The sequence below is a fragment of the Scyliorhinus canicula genome, chromosome 14, assembly GCF_902713615.1.
Source record: "Scyliorhinus canicula chromosome 14, sScyCan1.1, whole genome shotgun sequence".
NCBI lineage: Eukaryota > Metazoa > Chordata > Chondrichthyes > Carcharhiniformes > Scyliorhinidae > Scyliorhinus > Scyliorhinus canicula.
Genome location: NC_052159.1, coordinates 9,588,661 through 9,612,985, shown reverse-complemented (window position 1 = coordinate 9,612,985; position 24,325 = coordinate 9,588,661). Strand labels below are relative to the sequence as shown.

Below are 24,325 nucleotides of genomic sequence, written 5' to 3'. Positions count from 1 at the left end.
CTTTTGCACCGATTGGCTGGGGGACACCATCGGCAACCGTTCCCTGGCAAGGTTGTCTTCCGAAACTACAGATGCCTGAATCTCCATGTCTCACCTGGAATCTTCCACCTCATTCCAACCTCCAGTCAGGTCCCCCATGTCAGGGCCCCTTGAGGGTGATATCTCCAGGCACCTTTGTGCTGGGCACATGTGGCTGAAAACGGCTCTTCAGGTGGGATTGATCCTGGTGCTGACTTCCTGCTTTGGAAGTGTTCCACATGCTTTTGCACCATCCGCTGCCGTATTTGTACTGTGTAAGATACCATTCCAGTCCTTTCCACTGCGATCCCTGGTATCCACTGGACACCGTCCCAAGGCTCCGGACGTATACCATGCCCCCCACACACACACCGCCGCCCCCCCCCCCCCCCCCCGTTGAAAACCTCGGTCCTGCCTCCATCTGCTTCGGTATCGCTTCTGGAGATCTTCTCTCTGTTCCCAGCTTCGAACATTCAGCTAAGGTGGGTTCTCAGCCTCCAGCCCATCAGTAGTTCCACCGGTGCCACTCCCGTCGTAACGTGTGGCCTGATACAGTTGCTGAACAGAAAACGCGCCGATCTCATCTCCAAGGATCCTGTGGCCTGTCTCCTCATGCCCTTCTTGAAGGTCTGCACTGCTTATTCAGCCAAGGGTGGTTTGGGGCGGTCCAGATGTGCTTCACCCTGTTTGACTTCATGAAGCATGCAAACTCCTCTCTAGTAAACAGGGTACCATTGTCTGTGACCAATACCTCAGGGGTGCCATGGGTACTGAATGAAAGGCATAGCTTCTCGATGGTAATCTTCAAAGTGATGAGCGGCATTCGATGGATGTCTAACCATTTGGAATGGACATTCACTATCAGCACGAACATTGACCCGTGAAGAGGTCCAGCGAAATCAGCAAGCAGGCCAGTCTTGCCACTCCTATGGGTGGAGGGACGTGATTGGTAGTAGCTTCTGATGTTCCTGGCACATGGTGCATTGCTGGGCCAGCCGCCCGATGTCGCCATCCAGGTCTGGCCAACATATCCACCTCCTGGCTAGCATTTTCATCTTCGACACCCCCAGGTGTCCATTGTGTAGGTCTTGACTCTGACTCAGAATCAGAAAGCGAGTTCCCCACAGGAGAATGCCATCCTCCACGCTGAGATCTTGATGCTTCGCCTCGATAACCCGCAGTTTCCCTTGCCGACCCCTTTATAAGATGACATGACATAACTTAGCCAAGACCGGGTCCTTCTGCGTCCAGTCGCGAATTTGTGCAGCAGTGACCGGCAAGGAATCCATAAAATTTAAGACTGTTACGACCTTGCCAGTCACTGGTGGAGATGGGGGGGTGTCGGCAACAGGTGTCGGCTCAAACTGTCCGTGTTTGCAATCTGTGTGCCCAGGCGATACTCCAACGGGTATTCGTGCGCCACTAGCAGGAGGGACCAACGTTGTATCCGGGCAGATGCTATCAGCAGAATTGCTTTGTCCTCTTTAAACAACCTGAGCAATGGCTTGTGGTCTGTTATGATTGTGAAACAGAACCCATACACACATTGGTGGAATCTCTTCAGCGCAAAAACGACCGCCAGTCCTTCTTTTTCAATATGTCGTAACTGCGTCCGACATCAGCCATAGTACACGATGCGTAGGCTATCAGCCGCTCCGTTCCGTCGTCCATACGGTGGTATAACACCGCCCCGATTCCATATGGGGAGGCATCATAAGTGATCAAAAGAGGCTTTGAGGGTTCATAATGGGTCAACAAACCTGAAGACGGCAGGCGCTGCTTCACCTTGGCGAACGCTTCTACTTGTGGCGCCCTCCACCCACTCCTGGTGCGTTTTCAGGAGCGCGTGCAGCGGTGCGAGGACGGACGCCAAGTTAGGGGTGAATTTCCCATAATCATTCACGAGTCCTGAGAATGACCACAATTCGGTCGCGTTCTCAGGCGTGGGGCTTGTTTGATTGGCCGCAACCTCTCCTCTACAAGTCGTCACAAGCCGTACCTTGTGTTGTCCTATTAAGTATTTTCTTTTATTTCCTTTTCTTTTCATGTACTTAATGATCTGTGGAGCTGCTCGCAGAAAAATACATTTCACTGTACCTCGGTACACATGACAATAAACAAATTCATCCAAATCCATCCATCCATCGATCGATACTGTACCCTAATTATGTGGCCTCTTTTGCATGAAAAATGCATTTCCCTCTCTTTAGGTGGACGCCTCTCTTGGAAAACAGGTGGAGGACTTTCTCTAAGTTGCTAAGGTGCTCCTTTTCATTGGTGCCAGTGACCAGGACGTTATCCAAGTAGACAGCCACTCACAGAAGCCCTTGGAGGATGCTTTCCATGACTCTCTGAAAAATAGCACAAGCTGGTGGCACCCCGAATGGTAACCTTGTGTATTCGTTGAGGGCCTTATGGGTATTAATGGTCACAAACCTTCTGGAAGTCGCATCTAGCTCCAATTGGAGGTAGGCGTGACTCACATTGAGTTTAGAGAAAGAGTGTCCTCCAGCCAGCTTTGTGTAGAGGTCCTCTATTTGCAGCATCAGGTATCCGTCCAAAGGAGAGGCCTTGTTCACTGTTTGTAATCCCCACACAGGCGGGTGGGTGGATCTGGTTTTAGTACCTGAACTCCAGGTGCTGCCCACTCTGCAAATTGTACCGACCGGCTGAGCTCATCCTCTACCTTTGTCAGCAATGCACAGGGATTGGACGGACCCTCAAGTACTCCAGTTGGGCCTCAGGGTCTATGTGATTCCTACCTAGGCCCACATGGAAAACTTCAGGTACGTCCCAGGACCTTATATAATTCCCCAGTGCCCATCCTGAAAATCCGCTGTCAGTCCAAATGGAGCCTCTGCAGCCAATCACGGCCCCGTGATCGCAGAGCTCTCCCGGTTTGTGTGCCAGAAACCCAGTAACGGCCTCCCCCAGGGGTCTCTCAGCCGTATTGAAATGGTATCTTTGGACAATGACCCAAAGTTTGGGGTCATAGTGGTCCGTCACAAGCGCCACCAATTCATCAAATGTCTTGAAGTCTGGAGCCGCAGGGTATGTTAAGCTCTTCAAGACTCTGGAAGTGGAGACTCTGGAAGCAGGACGTCAAGAGAATCATCTTACAGTGGACCTCTCCAGTAATGGTGTTGACCTTGAAAAAAATAGCACACACTCCCCACGTACTGAGACTAGTCTTCTATACTCGCGTCAAACGCATTGAGTGGCATTTTTGAGGCAGTGCTAACTTTGCATCTCAGTTGAGATGCAGCCGTGGTCTGAGTGCTACTAGTAGCTCCATTTTGTCCTCATCACAGTGTCCCGAAAAGATAAGTAAGTTATTTCCTACTCACAGTAAGAAGTAGGGGCTGGTTTAGCACAGGGCTAGATCACTGGCTTTGAAAGCAGACCACGGCAGGCCAGCAGCACGGTTCATTTCCCGTACCAGCCTCCCCGAACAGGCGCCGGAATGTGGCGACTAGGGGCTTTTCACAGTAACTTCATTTGAAGCCTACTTGTGACAATAAGCGATTTTCAAAATACAGCAGCAACGATCACCCCAAGTCCCAGCCAGGACTATCATAAGGTGCCAGCTCTCTATGGATCGGTTTCTATCTTGGCGAATTAACAAGCCCCGCTGTTGAGCCTCTACTCCTCAGTGGGGAAGCTCGTATTACACCAGCCCCACTGGAGATCGATCGTGCCATCTCCGTGGGTCTCATTAGGGTTACAACAGCAGTTAAGAGTTAACCACATTACTGTGATTAGGTAAGGGACATTAGTGAACTAGATGGGTTCATCCAACAATCGATGATCATTTCATGGCCACCAAGGGCAGCGCGGTGGCACAGTGGGTTAGCCCTGCTGCCTCACGGCGCCGAGGTCCCAGGTTCAATCCCAGCTCTGGGTCACTGTCCGTGTGGAGTTTGCACATTCTCCCTGTGTCTGCGTGGCTTTCGCCCCCACAACCCAAAGATGTGCAGCGTAGGTGGATTGGCCACGCTAAATTGCCCCTTAATTGGAAAAATAATTAATTGGGTACACTAAATTTAGAAAAAAAAATAAAAGAAAACATTTCATGGCCACCATGAGACTACCTGAGACTATTTTTCAATCTCAGATTTTTTTTAATTTAATTTTTTTTTTAATTAGTTTTTTCCAATCAAGGGGCAATTTAGCGTGGCCAAACCACCTAACCTGCACATCATTGGGTTGTGGGGATGAAACCCACGCAGACACGGAGAGAATGTGCAAACTCCACACGGACAGTGACACGGGGCCGGGATTGAACCCGGATCCTCAGCGCCGTAGTCCCAGTGCTAACCACTGCACCACGGTGCTGTTCATAGAATTCACAGTGCAGAACTGCTGGCCTCATATTTTTTTTCAATTGCATTTAAATCCCACCAGCCACTGTCATTTGAATCCCTGACCCCGGAGCATTAGGATAAAAGCAAATTACTGCAGGTGTTGGAATCTGAAAACGAAAATGCTGGAAAATCTCAGCAGGTCTGACAACATCTGTGGAGAGAGAGAACAGAGCAAACGTTTCGAACCTGAATAACTCTTCGTCAAAGCTGTCAGACCTGCTGAGATTTTCCAGGGTTTTCTGTTTATGTCCCCAGACCATTAGCCTGGACCTACGGAGAACTTCTCCAGTGGCATTCCGAACTCCCACGGCGTTTTTACAGCCAAGGAAGTTTTGTTTGTTGGGCGGATCCCCTGCTACACAGCAATTTCCCACCATCAGCAATGAGACAATAACAATCAAGATCCACGGTGAACCCCTGGACAATGTGGATCATTTCCCATATCGCAGGAGCCTCCTCTCGGCGCGAGCAGACATCGACAATGAAATCCAGCATCGACTCCAATGTGCAAGTGCCATCTTCGACGCCTGAGGAACAGAGTGTTCGAAGACCGAGACCTCAAATCCAGCACCAAGAACATAAGAACATAAGAACATAAGAACTAGGAGCAGGAGTAGGCCATCTGGCCCTCGAGCCTGCTCCACCATTCAATGAGATCATGGCTGATCTTTTGTGGACTCAGCTCCACTTTCCAGCCCGAACACCATAACCCTTAATCCCTTTATTCTTCAAAAAACTATCTATCTTTACCTTAAAAACATGTAATGAAGGAGCCTCAACTGCTTCACTGGGCAAGGAATTCCATAGATTCACAACCCTTTGGGTGAAGAAGTTCCTCCTAAACTCAGTCCTAAATCTACTTCCCCTTATTTTGAGGCTATGTCCCCTAGTTCTGCTGTCACCCGCCAGTGGAAACAACCTGCCCGCATCTATCCTATCTATTCCCTTCATAATTTTAAATGTTTCTATAAGATCCCCCCTCATCCTTCTAAATTCCAACGAGTACAGTCCCAGTCTACTCAACCTCTCCTCATAATCCAGCCCCTTCAGCTCTGGGATTAACCTAGTGAATCTCCTCTGCACACCCTCCAGCGCCAGTACGTCCTTTCTCAAGTACTTTTTTTTTGCACCAAATTACCAAGTTTCAATCTCCCACTCTGTATGAGTCTCACTCCGGATGAGTCTCCTGGAAAAGTGCTCGCTTACTGTGTGCGCTGTCTGTCTGTCTTTTATACAGACCTCAGCTAACCGATGACTCAAAAAATACCTTAACTTCAAAGAGAAGAATACAATGTGCCCCTAAACAGGCCTCAGGTGATTGACAGATAACTGCCTCTCAGCAATTAGGGTGGGGGCAGCTTCAACCAATCAGACACTAAGCTCCCCCAAGACCCCAAGCTAATGTATCCACCTGGGCTGGCCACTTACAAATGATCCAGGGAAATATGGCCACCTGCAAAGGACCATGGGAAATATGGTCAACCTAGGACTCAAGACGCTCAGAGCTTATGTATATTGGCAACTCAGATAACTAGATGCAATTGAAACCCCCAGCTGCTTTGCATTCTAATGGGCCATTTCCCAGAACAAAAGACCTGTACTCAGGTAACAGATACAGAAACAGACTCATCGGCGCCACTCCCTTGTTCAGGGAGCCCAAAAAGCCACGGTCAATGACCGCTCAGGACACGCCCTGCCATCAAGGCACCCGCCCCTTTATTGGCCAAAATCGAAGGCAGTAATCGAAGCCTGACGAATTATTGGGTCCAAAGCTAAGGACCGCCCAAAAGAGCGCAAAACCCCAGAAGGATAAAGAGAGACGCTACCATGTGTTCAGTCTCTCTTGGCCCCGACCTACGCCTAAAACCAAGTGCAGCATCACGACCAGAAGACAAGTTCAAGACCAACGATCACTACCAGACGGATGAGCCCAGCAGAAATGAAGTCACTTCTCCTTACCCAGCTACGCAAAATCCGAACAAAGGCCTTGTTCCTCTGCATAAAGCCAGGTGCCTGAAGTTAAGTACAGGTTGTTGTACTGTTAGGTGTAATTTAGGTTGCAGTGTTTTATGTTGCATGTCAAAGTAATTCTTGTGTGTAAATAAACTATCATTGAACTTGAAATGACTAACTGGTTGTTTGGTCTTTGATTGATATCCGGTAAAGCCTTGTGGTGGTATCATTTGATACTTGGCGACTCTGAAAAGCAATATCATCATTAATAACTGTCATATCAGTATCCAGTTAAAAAGAGCAACATTATTGGCGTCTCCGGTGCCGATTGGCAACACTACAGAGCAGCCGTGGTCCCTGCCCTCCTATATGCATCAGAAACGTGGACAATGTACAGCAACACCTTAAAACCCTGGGGTTTTATCACCACCGCTGCTGCCACAAAATCCTGCAAATCCATTGGTAGGTATACCAACGTGAGCGTCATCTCCCAGGCCAATATCCCCAGAATCGAGGCACTGGTCACGCTCGGCCAGCTGCAATGGGCAGACTACATTGTCCACATGCCCAACACAGGACCCAGAAACAGGTGTTCCAAGCTCCACAATAGCAAGTGATCACTAGGAGGGCAGAGGAAACGCTACAAGAACACTCTGAAAGCTTCTGTAAATAATTGCAACATTCCCATCGACACGTGGGAATCGCTTGCTTTAGAACGCACAAACTGGAGAAGAAGCATCCTGTGGCAGAGTCTGTGGATCCAGAATTGAACTCTTCAACCACGTAAAAGCTGAGAGACTGCCCAAGAAGAAGACTTGGAGAAACTTCCTGATTGAAGGGAGAGAATTCTTCGAGGCCCCCCGACAGCAAGAGGAGGCCGGAAAAAGAGCCTGAGAAAGGAATACCAGCAATCTAGATACCAAGGACCGATCCCACCTCCCGGAAATATCTGCCAAGTGTGCAGCCAAAGATGCAGCTCTAGGATTGGGTTCATGGGTCATGCAGAAATCCACAGAACCCGTGACCAGTAACATGGAACTTCTTAGGGAGACAACCGTATTTGTTATCGAGTGATCGCCAAAGAAGAACAAGACTGATTCACTAATATCCCTTTAGGGAAGGAAATCTGCCAACCTTACCTGAACGGCACAGTAGTTAGCACTGCTGCCTCAAAGCGCCAGGGATCCAGATTCAATTCTGGCCTTGGGTGACTGTGTGGAGTTTGCACTTTCTCCCCGTGTTTGCGTGGGTTTCCTCCGGGTGCTTCGGTTTCCTCCTACAGTCAAAAGATATCTGTCTGCAAAACATTGTCAAAGATAATGGGCGCGATTCTCCGCTCCCCACGCCGGGTGGGAGAATCGCTGGAGGCCCCCCCAACAAATTTCACGCCCCTCTGGCGCCCCCCACGATTCTCCCCCCCCCCCCCCCCCCCCCCCGCCCCAGCTCGGAAGAATCGCCGCTCACCGTTTTTCACGGCGAACGGCGATTCTCCCACCCGGATGGGCCGAGCGGCCTGCCGTTCGCGGCCGTTTCACGATGGCAGCAAACACACCTGGTTGCTGCCGTCGTGAAACGGGAGTGAGAAGCCCGTTTGGGGCTTGCAGGTGGCCTAGCAAGGAAAGAGCACCACGACTGTGCTCGGGAGGCGACAGGCCCGCGATCGGTGCCCACCGATCATCGGGCCGGCGTCCAAATCGGACGCACTGGGCGAAATTCTCCGACCCCCACGACGGGTCGGAGAATAGCGGGAGGGCCTTCCCGACATTTTTCCCGCCCTCCCGCTATTCTCCCCCCCCCCGCCCAACTCCCGACATGAATCGCTGCCGCCGTTTTTTTACGGCCGGCAGCGATTCACAGCTGTTCGATGGGCCGAAGTCCCAGCCCTTTACGCTGTTTTTACGAACGGCAAACACACCTGGTCTGGCCGTTCGTAAAAACGGCGTGATTAACTCGCTTTTTATAACCATGGCACCGATTGGCACGGCAGTACCACGGCCGTGCCAAGGGTGCCATGGGCCCGCGATCGGTGGGCACCGATCGCGGGCAGCGGGCCCGATGCCCGCGCACTATTTGTCCTTCCGCCGCCCCGCAGTATCCATTCGCGGGGCGGCTGAGGGGCATCCCGGCCCGCGCATGCGCGGGTTTCGCGCAAATACGCGATGACGTCATCCGCGCATGCGCGGGTTGGAGTCTTCCAATCCGCGCATGCGCGGCTGACGTCATATGACGCGTCAGCCGGCGCTAACTCTGGCAAGAAATTCGTTAAGCCCGTGATGCCGGAGCTTGCGGCGTCGGGCTGCTAGCCCCGACCGGGGACCAGAATCGGTTCCCGGTCGGGAAGGGGCGCGCTGGTGTCAAACCCGCCCGGGTTTGACGCCAGCCTTACGATTTCTCCCGTTTTGGGAGAATCGCGCCCACTATTTCCCCTTCGCCGCCCCGCAAGATCAAGCCGCCACGTCTTGCAGGGCAGCTGAGGGGAAAGACGGCCACCGCGCATGCGCGGGTTCGTGCCGTCAGCGTCATGACGTCAGCCGCGCATGCACGGGTTGGACCCGGCCAACCTGCGCATGCGCGGCTGACGTCATTAGGCGCGCCGGCCGCGTCATTCTTGGCGCGACGCCTCCGCGGCCGAGAGACTTACGGAGCACCGCTCCTAGCCCCGCCAGGAGGGGAGAATAGGGAGCGAGGAGCGGCCTCCGAGGCCGTCGTGAAACTCAGCCGAGTTCACGACGGCCCTCCCGATTTTTCCCGCAAGCGGAGAATTCCGCCCAATGACTTCAGGGGTGTATTTTATTTAATTAATTTAGAGGATGTGGGCATTGCTGGCTATATTATTGTCCATAAGACCATAACATGTAGGAGCAGAGGTCTGATCCGCCATTCATTGAGATCATGACTGATCTAATATGATAATCTTCAACTCCACTTTCCCACCTTATCCCTATAATCCTTGAATCCTTTACTGATTAATAATCTGTCTAACTCAGCCTTGAACATATCGAATGACCCAGCTTCCACAGCCCTCTGCGGTAAAAAAATTCCACAGATTCATAACCCTCTGAGAAGAAATTCCTCATCATCCCCGTCTTAAATGGGGAACCCCTTACTCTGAGATTATGCCCTCTGGTCCTAGACTGCCCCACAGGGGGAAACAACTTTGCTCCATCTATCCTGTCAAGCCTCCTGAGAATCCTATATGTCTCAATAAGGTTGCCTCTCATTCTTTGAAACGCCAATAAGTACAATCCCAACCTACTCAACCTCGCCTCATAAGAAAATCCCTCCTTACCCGGGATCAGCCTGGTGAACCTTCTCTGGATGGCCTCCAATACCAGTAAACCTTTGCTTAGATAAGGGAACCAAAACTGTTCACAATATTCCAGGTACGGTCTAACTAGTGCCTTGTATAGTTTTAGCATGACTTCCTTTGTTTTATACTCAATTCCCTTTGAAATAAAGGCCAACATTCCATTTGCCACCCCTATTATCTGCTGAACTTGCATGCTAGCTTTTCGCGATTTACGTAGGAGGATATCCAAATCCCTCTGTGTTGCAGACATTTTCGCCATTTAAATGTATTCAGCTCCTTTATTCTTTCAACCAAAGTGCATAATTTCACATTTTCCTCCACTATATTTCATCTGCCAAGTTTTGCCCACTCACCTAAATGCCTCTGTCGACTCTTTGTGTCATCTTCAATACTTACCTTTCCACCTATTTTTGTGTTGCTACCAGTGTGTCTTTAACCCGTATGCTGTGGACTGCGAGTTGACTTTGTTTTAAATAAATAGTCTTTATTCACACACACACAATGTTTTTTTTTCTTTTGTTTTATAAATTTAGAGTTCCCAATTATTTTTTCCAATTAAGGGGCAATTTAATGTGGCCAATCCACCTAACCTGCACATCTTTGGGTTGTGAAGGCGAAACCCACGCAGACACGGGGAGAATGTGCAAACTCCACACCGACAGTGACCCAGGGCCGGGATTCGAACCCAGGTCCTCAGCGCCGTAGGCAGCAATGCTAACCACTGTGCCACCGTGCTGCCCTCACATACACAATGTTAACGTCAATCACACTATCAGTGTAAGTTATACTACAGAATGCTAAAGTGCAATACTAGACTTTGACTTAATTTTGAGTGACCGACATGTACCCAAACAGATATTGGCCTTTATCCGTGAGTTGGTTTCTGTCGTCCTCGATGTTTGGTCCTTGGCTTGGTCTGATACTCTGGCTCTGGTCGTCCTTCCATTGGTGGTGTGATGGTCCTTCTTGTAGTGGCCGGTGAAGATTACCGTTGTTCTGTTCCTGTTGCTGGCTGCTGCAGAAAGAGATTCCAAGGTGGTGCGGCACCTTTTACCTTCAAAGATTTTGCGCCCTTTTGGGCGGTCCCTGGGTCATTTCTAATCAACTGATCAGTGTTCGATCACCCTCATCGATCAAGTCCAATCAGGGGCTGCCACATCGATTTTTGGGGTGTGCACTCACCGGCCATGTCTGCAGGTGTTAGGGGCATTGGTTTCCAAATAAGGAGTATAGGTGCTGCTGTGTTTGGTGAACAAGCGTAATTGACTGGATAGTTCTATTGTGCCTGGGATGGCCTGGAGATGGCCTTTTTCCTGTGTATTGTGATGTCTAGGCTGCAGCTTGCTCATCAATATTTATTTAAACTGCAACCTGCTTGTTCTGTACTTGGCTAAATTTCCCAACGTCCTTTGCAGGACGCCATCTCAGGTTTCCGTTTGGCCACATTTGTGTCAACAGCAAACTTGGCAACAGTGCATTCACTTCTGTTGTTTAAGTCCTTAATATGTATTGTAAATAATTATGGTCCCATATCAGATCTCCGTGGACCATCTCTATGAAGGACTCATAATCTCCTGTCTCATTAGGAAGGCGTCCATGTCAATCACCTGAAATATTCAACTGTTGGAGACTAGCCATTAAGACTAGTTGAAGGGACAATGGAACCCTGGCCATCACTAATTTGGTAAGAATATCCTTCCCACGCAAAAACCTGCTGTGGTGAAACAAGGAGATGACAAAGAGGGGTGTCATTGACCCCTCCTCACCTGGTTGTAACATTAGTCAGAATCTTATTGAAAAGATATGAGCTAATCAAGGCACCTTTGGAATACGTGGACAATGACTTTTTTTGAATCTCCACGGTACTTGGAAATGAAAGGTCACATGTCAAGCCAACTCTCTACATGTTTTAAGCACATGTTTTCTCAGCAGAGTTGAGGACAAGTAGGGAGAAGACCTAAATGTGGCACCTCCTGCCGCCTTTTTCCTCAAACCCGCCTGGTTATCTTTGAACCACTGTTCGTCGACTGTCATCATCCATGGCGTCCTGCTGTAGACAAGGATTTTTTACAAGAATCCAACCCAGCACTACCATCTCCCGCAGAACAACCGACTGGGATCATCTACATTTTTAAAATCGGCTGCATCGAATTGAGTCTGAAGCCAGCCAAGTCACCAAACTACAAAATAATTTATGGACTCTAATTTGGACAACCTATTTCTTCCCCACTTTGTAATCTGTATTTGTACGTATGAATTTCATGTGTGCATGTGACTGTGTGAGAGACAGAGCGTATTTTATTATTTTACTTAGGCCACTTTAAGTATCATAAAGTTTTCTTTGTTGAACTCAAGAAAGCCTATCCTATTGGCTACTTTATGATCACAGTGTGTAAATACTGAAGCATTCACTAATTGCAAAGTATTCCCCTTTCAAACCAAAAAAGGTTGTTGTGGTCAAACAAGAAGAGGGCAAAGAGGGTATCCATTCGACCCCTTCTCACCTGGTTGTAATTTCAGCCATGATCTTATTGTCTCGATGAGCAGAATAGCATATTCCTGCTCCTATTATATTTTAATCCCACTGACCACTTATGAGGGCAGTTAACAGTGAATTCTATAGCACGGTGGCTCAGTAGGTTAGCACTGCAGTCTCACGGCGCTGAGGTCCCAGGTTCGATCCCGGCTCTGGGTCACTGTCCGTGTGGAGTTTGCACATTCTCCCCGTGTTTGCGTGGGTTTCGCCCCCACAACCCAAAGATGTGCAAGGTAGGTGGATTGAACACGCTAAATTGCCCCTTAATTGGAAAAAATTAATTGGGTACTCTAAATTTAAAATTTAAAATTGGTGTAGGATTGAAATCACACTCAGGTCAGACTGGATAAGGCTGGGGTTTTTCCTTCCACTGAACAACATTAGTTCATTTTTATAAAGACCCAACAGCTTCAGAACCTCTTTTACTGATTTTTGAAAATTGAAATTAAATTCTCAAACTACCAAAATGGAATTTGATCCCCTATCTTTAGATGACCAGGCCAGTAACATGATCCCCTATCTTTAGATGACCAATCCAGTAACTTAACCAATGCACCATCATACTCCATTGTTCACCAAATCAGAATTACAGCACAGAAGAAGGCCAATTGGCCCATCGTCTCTGCGCCTACTACAATGCTCCCAATTTATCCCTGTAACCCTGCACATTTTTCCTTTTCAGATAAGTAATCCAATTCCTCTAGGGCAGCAGGATGGCACAGTGGTTAGCACTGCTGCCTGCAGCGCTGAGGACTTGGGTTCAATCCCGGCCCTGGGTCGTTGTCCGTGTGGATTCTCCCCGTTTCTGCGTGGGTCTCACCCCTGCAACCGAAGATGTGCAGGGTAAGGGGATAAAATGCCCCTTAATTGGAAAAAAATAATTGGGTACTCTAAACTTATTTTTTTTTAATTTATAAAAGTAATCCGATTCCTCGTATCGCCTTGATTGAACTTAACGAGTCATAGAGTTTTTATAACATGAAAAGAGGCCCTTCAGCCCATCATGCATGCGCCGGCCATCAAGCACCTCTCTACTCCAATCCCATTTTCCAGCACTTGGTCCGTAGCCTCGTATGCAATGGCATTTCAAATGCCTCACATACCCTCTAAACCACCTGTCCCTTACCTTAAATCTATGCTCCTGGTTATTGACCCCTCTGCGAAAGGAGATGTTCCGTCCTGTCCACCCTATCTACATCCCTCATGATGTTATACACCTCAACCAGGCCTCCTTCAGCCTTCTCTGCTCCAAGGAAACCAACCCCAGCGTAACCAGCCTCCTGAGAGCTGAAACTCTCCAGGCCAGGCGACATTCTACCTGCCTCCACCACACACTTGGCTCTTAACAATTTTCAGTGTGGAAAAGTTTCTCCTAATGTCTCTACTTCTTCTTTTGCCCATTACCTTAAACTGGTGCCTTCCCATTCTCGATCTTGCATGAGTGGGAACAGTTTTCCCTATCCTCTCTATCCAGGCCCCTCATGGTTTTGAATACCTCTGTCAAACCTGCCCTCAACTTTCTCTTCTCCAAGGAAATGAGTCCCAACTTCTCCAATCAATCTCCGTCATTGAAGTAACCTAAGAAATGTTTTTAAGGTAAAGATAGATAGTTTTTTGAAGAATAGAGGGATTAAGGGTTATGGTGTTCGGGCTGGAAAGTGGAGCTGAGTCCACAAAAGATCAACCATGATCTCATTGAATGGTGGAGCAGGCTCGAGGGGCCAGATGGCCTACTCCTGCTCCTAGTTCTTATGTTTTTATGTTTGTGATTTTATGAGGAGGATTTTCTGCATGCTGGGTTCCATTCCTTTTATGTAGTCCAAGACAATGAGTGGAACAGCATCATAAGTAATGCTAGAACTTAAGCCACACATCTAAACCAAAGACAAAAGGGTTGCTGAAGTTGCCTCTTGAGATTCCAAAACATTCTGCAGCAGAAAACAAGCTGCAACGGTCCACACATTATTTCTGCATCATTTGTGCGTCAAATCCTCTCTCCCACATAGCATTGGCAACTCATACCCTTTCCCACAATTTGAAATGTCATATTAGAGCTGAATCAGTACCAGAATTACTGGAGTTGGTGATAGGCTGATGGAAGTTGATTATTACCTGTGGTACATTACAACAGTTACAAGTTACAATCTTATAGGATTTTCAGGTTTCACACACAGCAAGCCTAGATGGCTTGGGAATTCAAGCTTAAAGATGGACACTGTGTTGTTTTATTGGATGAATGTGTAAGGTGTTCATGCCTGTAAACAATGACAACAGCATCTGTGACGGACAGTGACCCAGAGCCGGGATCGAACCTGGGACCTCGGCGCCGTGACACAGCAGTGCAAACCACTGCACCACCACGCTGCCCCCCACAACCCAAAGGTGTGCAGGGTAGGTGGACTGGCCATGCTAAATTGCTCCTTAATTGGTGGACAGACTGATAGTCTCTAAAGACCGAGCATGTTTTTAGGAACGTCAGGTGTTATAAATGGTTATACTTTAAACTATCTATTGGTTTCAAGAGAGAATCAATTTGCAAGTCTACAAATAGCTAATTAGCACTTCTACCTGGATACAAGGTCCATGTGATTCATGCCGTGGAAATGTGTGCTACAGTCCATTGTAGGATCAGATTACAGGGTGTATTCTTAAAATATAATTGAACCTCACAGGCTGTCTCAGCCCATAAGAGTTTGAAAGGTAGCTCAAGAGATCAAAACAGAAAGTCTCAATTGTTCACAGTGCAAGAATGAGGGTGAAACCTCGGGCTGGATTCTCCAAAAATGGGGCTATGTCCCCACCCCAGTGTAAAAACGCTGGTGTTTCACTCTTGACTTTCCTCAGAAAAATCTACAGCTATTCTCTAACCTTGCGGGGGGCTGGCAGGGCCCCGGAATGCTTCTCGCAGCTTCAGCTGCGGACACGGGCTCCCACACTTCCGGCCGCGCCAGGCGCGATGGCAGACACGGACCGCAGACCGACATCAATAATGTAGGCCCCCCGAGATTAAGTGTGCCCACAGATCCAAGCTGTCCATGAGGCCTTCCTGGTGTTCAATCCCCCCGCCCCCCACCAAGGTGGCCGCAGACTGAGTCCGCAGCCACCACCCGAGGTTCCTGACAGCCAATACGTGGTTAGAACCACGCCGTCGGGAACTTGGCCAGTTTTGCCCGGAGAATCGCAGGGGGGGGGGGGAGCTCTGTCAATGGCCCCCTAGCTGCGTAGATCGTGCGTGAGCGATTTTCCGGGGACTGGCTACGATTTCCACGTAAACGGGGATTCTTCACCCCAACGCCGAACGTGATTTTGGCGCGGGGCTGCAGAAAATCCAGCCCACCATGTTTGAATTGAGACTCAGTTCATGAGGATTAAAGCAAGACTGGAAGATTCACCTAGCTATGGATAGAGGGAGGAATCTCCAGGGTATCCTAATGATCAAAGTCAGTTCAGGTATTCGGAGTTACTTGGATGGAAACGGAAAAGAAGCAACCCCTCGGGTGCTACGAATCACCTTGAATGCTTCCAGGAGAAGAGGGTGGTTACTTAAGGGATAGAATTAAGTAGAACCATGAAGTGAGATTTTCAGTTATGTTACTTTTTCTGTAGTTGAGTGTAAGTTGGATATGAAATAGTGTTTAGTCATTGTTGGTTTTAGTTTTTGTTACAGTAAAAGTCTGAAAACTTGAAACCTTGTGAAATTAGCTAGTGCTCTCCCATTGAGCTATTGAGAGGCATTATTCCGAGACAATGTTGTGCTAGCTGATTCCTTTTCCAAAAATCATTTTATTCATAAAATATTAAATGTATATTACAAATAGTTCATTTTTGACAGTGCATAAAGTGCAATACAGTTCAATTTATTTCAGTGCTGTATGTGGTACTCAGATGCAATTACAGGTTACTTAAAATTACAGGATATATGGGTGATTTTCATTTTTAAAAAACGACAGGATATATTTACAATATTAATTTCATGTCAAGCATTCTCTGGTGTATACAGACTGAGAGATTTTATATAGGTTCCAGCCGTTCAGTAAATGATGGCAGGAGGGTGGCCTTTCCCCATTGGGGTAGTTGCCCAAAGCTTTTGTGCGCCCCTCAACATGGACTTTGGAATATACCAGTCTGCAATACTTGGTCTTAGGCGGCATGATGGTGCAGTGGTTAGCACTGCTGCCTCATGGCGCCGGGGTCCTGGGTTCGATCCTGGCCCCGGGTCACTGTCCGTGTGGAGTTTGCACATTCTCCCTGTGTCTGCGTGGGCCCCACCCCCACAACCCAAAGATTTAAAAAAGATAATTTAGAGCACCCAATTATTTTTTTCCAATTAAGGGGCGAAACCCACGCAAACACGGGGAGAATGTGCAAACTCCACACGGACAGTGACCCAGAGCCGGGATCGAACCTGGGACCTCGGCGCCGTGACACAGCAGTGCAAACCACTGCACCACCACGCTGCCCCCCCACAACCCAAAGATGTGCAGGGTAGGTGGACTGGCCATGCTAAATTGCTCCTTATTGGAAAAAAGTAATTGGGTACTCTAAATTTATTTTTTTTAATGCAATACTTGATCTTTCACAGCTCTTTATTCATGAAATATCTAAAAGAACAACCAAAGCATTTCGAAATGGTCACTGCAGAAAGTGCAATAACCAACTTTTCTCTTGCTTGTTGCATTCTGAAGTGCCTGGATACAATTGCACTATATGTGATACTTACTATATACATTCTATGTCCAGCATACAGGAGTAGGGGTTCTACAGTTTCCAGCCCATTGTTGCACTATGGCTGAAAGGCTTTAGATGGCAACCTCTCTCCACTGCACATTTGAGCCAGCTATTCTTGGGTAAAAGTAGACTTTATTCATAAAATACCTGAAAGAACATTAAAAACATTTCAAAATGGCCATCACAGAGAGTGCAACAATATTCAGGTTTTTGATGTGGCATGGTGGCACAGTGGTTGGCACTGCTGCCTCAGGGCACCAAGGTCCCGGGTTCGATCCCAGCCCCACGTCACTGTTCCTGATGAGTTTGCACTTTCTTCCCGTGTCTGCATGGGTCTCACCCCCACAATCCAAAGATGTGCAGGGCAAGTGGATGGGCCACGCTAAATTGGATTTGTTTATTGTCACGCACACCGAGGCACAGTGAAAATTATTGTTCTGCATAAGTTCAGACAGATCATTCCATACATGAGAGAAATACATAGGACAAACGTGAATACACAATATAAATACATAGACACAGGTGAAGCATACAGGAGTGTATTATTGGTCATTCAAAAGATGTGTTAAGAGATCAGTTTGGTCCATAAGACAGTCATTTAGGAGTCTGGTAACAGTGGGGAAGAAGTTGTTTTTGAACCTGTTAGTGCGTGTTCTCAGACTTTTGTATCTCCTGCCTGAGGGAAAAGGTTGGAAGTGTGAATAAGCCGGGTGGGAGGGGTCTTTGATTATGCTGCCCGCTTTCCCCAGGCAGCGGGAGGTGTTGATGGAGTCAATGGATGGAAGGCGGGTTTGTGTGACAGACTGGGCAGTGATCACGACTCTGTAGTTTCGTACGGTCTTGGGCCAAGCAGTTGCCATACCAGGCTCTGATGCAGCCCGATAGGATGCTTTCCACGGTGCATCTGTAAAAGTTGGTAAGAGTCACTGCGGACATCCCAAATTTCCTTAGTTTCCTGAGGACGTATAGGTGCTGTTGTGCTTTCTTGGTCATGTCGACATGGGTGGACCAGAACAGATTGTTGGTGACATGCACACCTAGGAATTTGAGCTGTCAACCATCTCCACCTCAGCCCCCTTGATGCAGACAAGGGTGTGTACAATACTTTGCTTCCTGAAGTCAATGACCAGCTCTTTGGTTTGATGACATTGAGGGAGAGATTGTTGTCGTTACACCACTCCACTAGACTCTATATCTCACTCCCCCCTTGTTACCAACCTCGCAAAGCACTTCATAATGATAGATATCAAGGCCACTGGACAATAGTCGTTGAGGCACGTTGCCTGGTTCTTTTTTTGATACCGGTATGATAGTGGTCTTCTTGAAGCAGGTGGGGACTCAGAACGGAGTAGGGTGAGATTGATGATGTCCACGAACACACCTGCCAGCTGGTCCGCGCAGGATTTGAGTGCAAGGCCAGGGACCCCGTCAGGACCCGTTGCGTTCCGAGGATTCACTTTCAGGAAAGCCGATCTGACTTCAGAAGCTGTAACGGTGGGTATGGGTGTACCCGAGGCTGCTGCAACGGTGGGTATGGGTGTGCCCGAGGCTGCTGCAACGGTGGGTAGGGTGTGCCCGAGGCTGCTGTAACGGTGGGTATGGGTGTGCCCGAGGCTGCTGTAATGGTGGGTATGGGTGTACCCGAGGCTGCTGTGACGGTGGGTATGGGTGTACCCGAGGCTGCTGTGACGGTGGGTAGGGTGTGCCCGAGGCTGCTGTAACGGTGGGTATGGGTGTGTCTGAGGCTGCTGCAACGGTGGGTAGGGTGTACCCCAGGCTGCTGTAACGGTGGGTATGGGTGTACCCGAGGCTGCTGTGACGGTGGGTATGGGTGTACCCGAGGCTGCTGTAATGGTGGGTATGAGTGTACCCGAGGCTGCTGTAACGGTGGGTATGGGTGTGCCCGAGGCTGCTGTGACGGTGGGTATGGGTGTACCCGAGGCTGCTGTAACGGTGGGTATGGGTGTACCCGAGGCTGCTGTAACGGTGGGTATGGGTGTACCCGAGGCTGCTGTAATGGTGGGTATGGGTGTGCCCGAGGCTGCTGTGACAGTGGGTATGGGTGTGCCCGAGGCTGCTGTAACGGTGGGTATGGGTGTGTCTGAGGCTGCTGTGACGGTGGGTATGGGTGTGCCTGAGGCTGCTGTAACGGTGGGTATGGGTGTGCCCGAGGCTGCTGTGACGGTGGGTATGGGTGTGCCCGAGGCTGCTGTGACGGTGGGTATGGGTGTACCCGAGGCTGCTGTGACGGTGGGTATGGGTGTGTCCGAAGCTGCTGTAACGGTGGGTATGGGTGTACCCCAGGCTGCTGTAACGGTGGGTATGGGTGTACCCGAGGCTGCTGTGACGGTGGGTATGGGTGTGCCCGAGGCGGCTGTGACGGTGGGTATGGGTGTACCCGAGGCGGCTGTGACGGTGGGTATGGGTGTACCCGAGGCGGCTGTGACGGTGGGTATGGGTGTGCCTGAGGCTGCTGTAACAGTGGGTATGGGTGTGCCCGAGGCTGCTGTAACAGTGGGTATGGGTGTACCCGAGGCTGCTGTAACGGTGGGTATGGGTGTACCCGAGGCTGCTGTAACGGTGGGTATGGGTGTACCCGAGGCTGCTGTGACGGTGGGTATGGGTGTACCCGAGGCTGCTGTGATGGTGGGTATGGGTGTACCCGAGGCTGCTGTGACGGTGGGTATGGGTGTATCCGAGGCTGCTGTGACGGTGGGTATGGGTGTATCCGAGGCTGCTGTGACGGTGGGTATGGGTGTATCCGAGGCTGCTGTAACAGTGGGTATGGGTGTGCCCGAGGCTGCTGTAACGGTGGGTATGGGTGTACCCGAGGCTGCTGTAACGGTGGGTATGGGTGTGTCTGAGGCTGCTGTGATGGTGGGTATGGGTGTGTCTGAGGCTGCTGTAACGGTGGGTATGGGTGTGCCCGAGGCTGCTGTGACGGTGGGTATGGGTGTACCTGAGGCTGCTGTGACGATGGGTATGGGTGTACCTGAGGCTGCTGTAACGGTGGGTATGGGTGTGTCCGAGGCTGCTGTGACGGTGGGTATGAGTGTGTCCGAGGCTGCTGTAACGGTGGGTATGGGTGTACCCGAGGCTGCTGTGACGGTGGGTATGGGTGTACCCGAGGCTGCTGTGACGGTGGGTATGGGTGTGCCCGAGGCTGCTGTGACGGTGGGTATGGGTGTACCCGAGGCTGCTGTGACGGTGGGTAGGGTGTACCCGAGGCTGCTGTGACGGTGGGTATGGGTGTACCCGAGGCTGCTGTGACGGTGGGTAGGGTGTACCCGAGGCTGCTGTAACGGTGGGTATGGGTGTGCCCGAGGCTGCTGTGACGGTGGGTATGAGTGTACCCGAGGCTGCTGTGACGGTGGGTATGGGTGTGCCCGAGGCTGCTGTGACGGTGGGTATGGGTGTACCCGAGGCTGCTGTAACGGTGGGTATGGGTGTACCCGAGGCTGCTGTAACAGTGGGTATGGGTGTACCCGAGGCTGCTGTAACAGTGGGTATGGGTGAGCCCGAGGCTGCTGTGACGGTGGGTATGGGTGAGCCCGAGGCTGCTGTGACGGTGGGTATGGGTGTACCCGAGGCTGCTGTAACGGTGGGTATGGGTGTACCCGAGGCTGCTGTGACGGTGGGTATGGGTGTACCCGAGGCTGCTGTGATGGTGGGTATGGGTGTACCCGAGGCTGCTGTGACGGTGGGTATGGGTGTACCCGAGGCTGCTGTAACGGTGGGTATGGGTGTACCCGAGGCTGCTGTGACGGTGGGTATGGGTGTACCCGAGGCTGCTGTAACGGTGGGTATGGGTGTGCCCGAGGCTGCTGTGACGGTGGGTATGGGTGTGCCCGAGGCGGCTGTGACGGTGGGTATGAGTGTACCCGAGGCTGCTGTAATGGTGGGTATGGGTGTACCCGAGGCTGCTGTGACGGTGGGTATGGGTGTACCCGAGGCTGCTGTGACGGTGGGTATGGGTGTACCCGAGGCTGCTGTAACAGTGGGTATGGGTGTACCCGAGGCTGCTGTAACGGTGGGTATGGGTGTACCCGAGGCTGCTGTGACGGTGGGTATGGGTGTACCCGAAGCTGCTGTAATGGTGGGTATGGGTGTACCCGAGGCTGCTGTGACGGTGGGTATGGGTGTACCCGAGGCTGCTGTAACGGTGGGTATGGGTGTGCCTGAGGCTGCTGTGACGGTGGGTATGGGTGTGCCCGAGGCTGCTGTAACGGTGGGTATGGGTGTGCCCGAGGCTGCTGTAATGGTGGGTATGGGTGTGCCCGAGGCTGCTGTAACGGTGGGTATGGGTGTGCCCGAGGCTGCTGTAACGGTGGGTATGGGTGTGCCCGAGGCTGCTGTAACGGTGGGTATGGGTGTACCTGAGGCTGCTGTAACGGTGGGTATGGGTGTACCTGAGGCTGCTGTAATGGTGGGTATGGGTGTGCCCGAGGCTGCTGTAACGGTGGGTATGGGTGTGCCCGAGGCTGCTGTAACGGTGGGTATGGGTGTGCCCGAGGCTGCTGTGACGGTGGGTATGGGTGTACCCCAGGCTGCTGTAACGGTGGGTATGGGTGTGCCCGAGGCTGCTGTAACGGTGGGTATGGGTGTGCCCGAGGCTGCTGTGACGGTGGGTATGGGTGTGCCCGAGGCTGCTGTGACGGTGGGTATGGGTGTGCCCGAGGCTGCTGTGACGGTGGGTATGGGTGTGCCCGAGGCTGCTGTAACGGTGGGTATGGGTGTACCCGAGGCTGCTGTGATGGTGGGTATGGGTGTACTCGAGGCTGCTGTAACGGTGGGTATGGGTGTGCCCGAGGCTGCTGTGACGGTGGGTATGGGTGTGCCCGAGGCTGCTGTAACGGTGGGTATGGGTGTGCCCGAGGCTGCTGTAACAGTGGGTATGGGTTTGCCCGAGGCTGCTGTAACGGTGGGTATGGGTGTGCCCGAGGCTGCTGTGACGGTGGGTATGGGTGTACCCGAGGCTGCTGTGACGGTGGGTATGGGTGTGCCCGAGGCTGCTGTAACGGTGGGTATGGGTGTACCCGAGGCTGCTGTAACAGTGGGTATGGGTGTACCCGAGGCTGCTGTAACGGTGTGTATGGGTGTACCCGAGGCTGCTGTGACGGTGGGTATGGGTGTACCCGAGGCTGCTGTAACAGTGGGTATGGGTGTACCCGAGGCTGCTGTGACGGTGGGTATGGGTGTGTCTGAGGCTGCTGTGACGGTGGGTATGGGTGTACCCGAGGCTGCTGTGACGGTGGGTATGGGTGTGTCTGAGGCTGCTGTGACGGTGGGTATGGGTGTACCCGAGGCTGCTGTAACAGTGGGTATGGGTGTACCCGAGGCTGCTGTAACGGTGTGTATGGGTGTACCCGAGGCTGCTGTGACGGTGCGTATGGGTGTACCCGAGGCTGCTGTAACAGTGGGTATGGGTGTACCCGAGGCTGCTGTGACGGTGGGTATGGGTGTACCCGAGGCTGCTGTAACGGTGGGTATGGGTGTACCCGAGGCTGCTGTAACGGTGGGTATGGGTGTGCCCGAGGCTGCTGTAACGGTGGGTATGGGTGTACCCGAGGCTGCTGTAACGGTGGGTGTGGGTTTGCCCGAGGCTGCTGTAACGGTGGGTGTGGGTTTGCCCGAGGCTGCTAGGGCAGTTGACAGCGGTTTGATAGTTTCCTGCTCGAACCGAGCACAGAATGCATTGGGTTAATCGGGAAGGGGTGCGCTGCCAGAGATTCTACTTGACTTCGCTTTGTAGCCCCTTAATTGGAAAAATTCAAAAACAAATATGCAAGTTTTCGACATAGATCACGTTGCACTTCAGTATAATGAAACGAACATTATGGCAGCATGAGTAGAGCCATCCTTCGCAATACCGGGGATAGGCAGAACCTCGCCACATAGTTATACTTAGTGTTTATGCACCGAGGGTTTACACCTGGCTTATTACAGCCACACACAAAGGTAACCAGCACGATGAGGGCCATGTTAGACACGTCCCCCCCCCCCCCCCCCCGGCTTTGCACGTCACCATTTGCGTGCATTTGGACTACCTGACAACGTAAGGTAATTGTGAGGGCACAATAGGACTCTGTAACTTTGTAGAGAAAAACACAACAGGGTTTCCCCTTCCCATTCTTTCTAGTGAACCAGGCTAGAAGGGGAAATGTTGGTGGATGCCAGATGTTCAATGGATCAGCTTAACCATGTGGTCTCTGTAGTTGAAATGCGCGCAGGCATTTACTATTCAGACTCACACACAGAGGGGCCACTTGTACGAGCTAGCAGCAGCTTCTGGCATCCACTTTCAGGTAAATTGGGAAAATGAAAACCATGAGCAGCAATAAAAAAGGATCTATTCCAATTTTTTTTTTTACAGGGTATTGGGATCAAGCAGGAAACTGCAACTAATTAGATAGTTCTTTCGGAGAGTCAACACAGGGTACAATGGGCCGAATGGCCTCTCTCTATGCTGTGTGATTTTATTCTCTAGGATTCTATCAATTTGAATTTCATTATTGTAACCAGTGTTTGTTTTTCAAAAGGTCACTGATTACAAAACTTGTCTTCTTTAAGATGTCTTCCATTCAGAGAGTCAGATGCAGCTCATTACTAATTCATTGTTTGTCGGTTTCTAGTAGAACGTGCAAAGTTTTTTTAAAAAATGCAAGTGAACAGCCCACACAAGCCTATCTACAGGCACCACAACTTCCTGTATGGTAGTTGGTCTATTTTGACAAAAGTAACAAGAAGCTGTGTAATGAACAGGAGCCTGCAGTGGTAGAACATAGAGCAGAGCGAAGGATTATGAAGTTATAGAAACTTACAACAAAGGAGCCCATTCAGTCCACTGACCTTCTGCTAGCCCTTTGAAAGATCTATCCAATTAGTTCCACGCCTCTGTTCCACCCTACAGCCATTTAACTTTCATCTTTTCAAGTCTATTTTTTAAAAATTCTTTGATGGGATGTGGCAGGGCAAGGGCAGCATCTCGAATTGCCCGTGGAACTGTGCAGCCTACCACACCATTTCACAAGGGCGGTTAAGAGACAACCACATTGCTGCGAGTCTGGAGTTACGTATAAGGCCAGATCAGGTGAGGATGGCAGATTTCCTTCCCGAAAGGACATTGGCGAACCAGTTGGGTTTTTATGACAAATGGCAGCGGTATCTTTTTGATGCTGGGCTATTAATTGAATTTGATGGAATTACGTGAACCTGTGCCCTCAGAACATTAGTCTGGGTTTCTGAATTACCAGACCGTGGCATTAATCCTATCCCTCCTCCCCCCCAACACCCACACCCCCAACCACCCTCCCCCATAGATATATATAGGAATTTATTTTGAAAGTTACTAAGGTATTCAATCTGTTTACACCACTCTTAAGGCGGCTCTTCCATTATAGAAAGATTTTTCTTTAA

The 24,325-nt window shown here is 50.3% G+C and overlaps 1 protein-coding gene across 1 annotated transcript; it reads left to right on the top strand.

Annotated features, from left to right (window-relative positions):
- The first annotated feature begins 19,297 nt into the window (after nucleotides 1-19,297).
- LOC119977790 (elastin-like) lies at nucleotides 19,298-23,318 on the top strand. The gene is made up of 5 exons (XM_038818997.1): nucleotides 19,298-19,753; nucleotides 20,334-20,675; nucleotides 20,763-21,401; nucleotides 22,281-22,523; nucleotides 23,283-23,318. Exons 1-5 carry the CDS (start codon nucleotides 19,298-19,300, stop codon nucleotides 23,316-23,318), a joined length of 1,716 nt encoding a protein of 571 aa, XP_038674925.1.
- The last annotated feature ends 1,007 nt before the right edge of the window (nucleotides 23,319-24,325 follow it).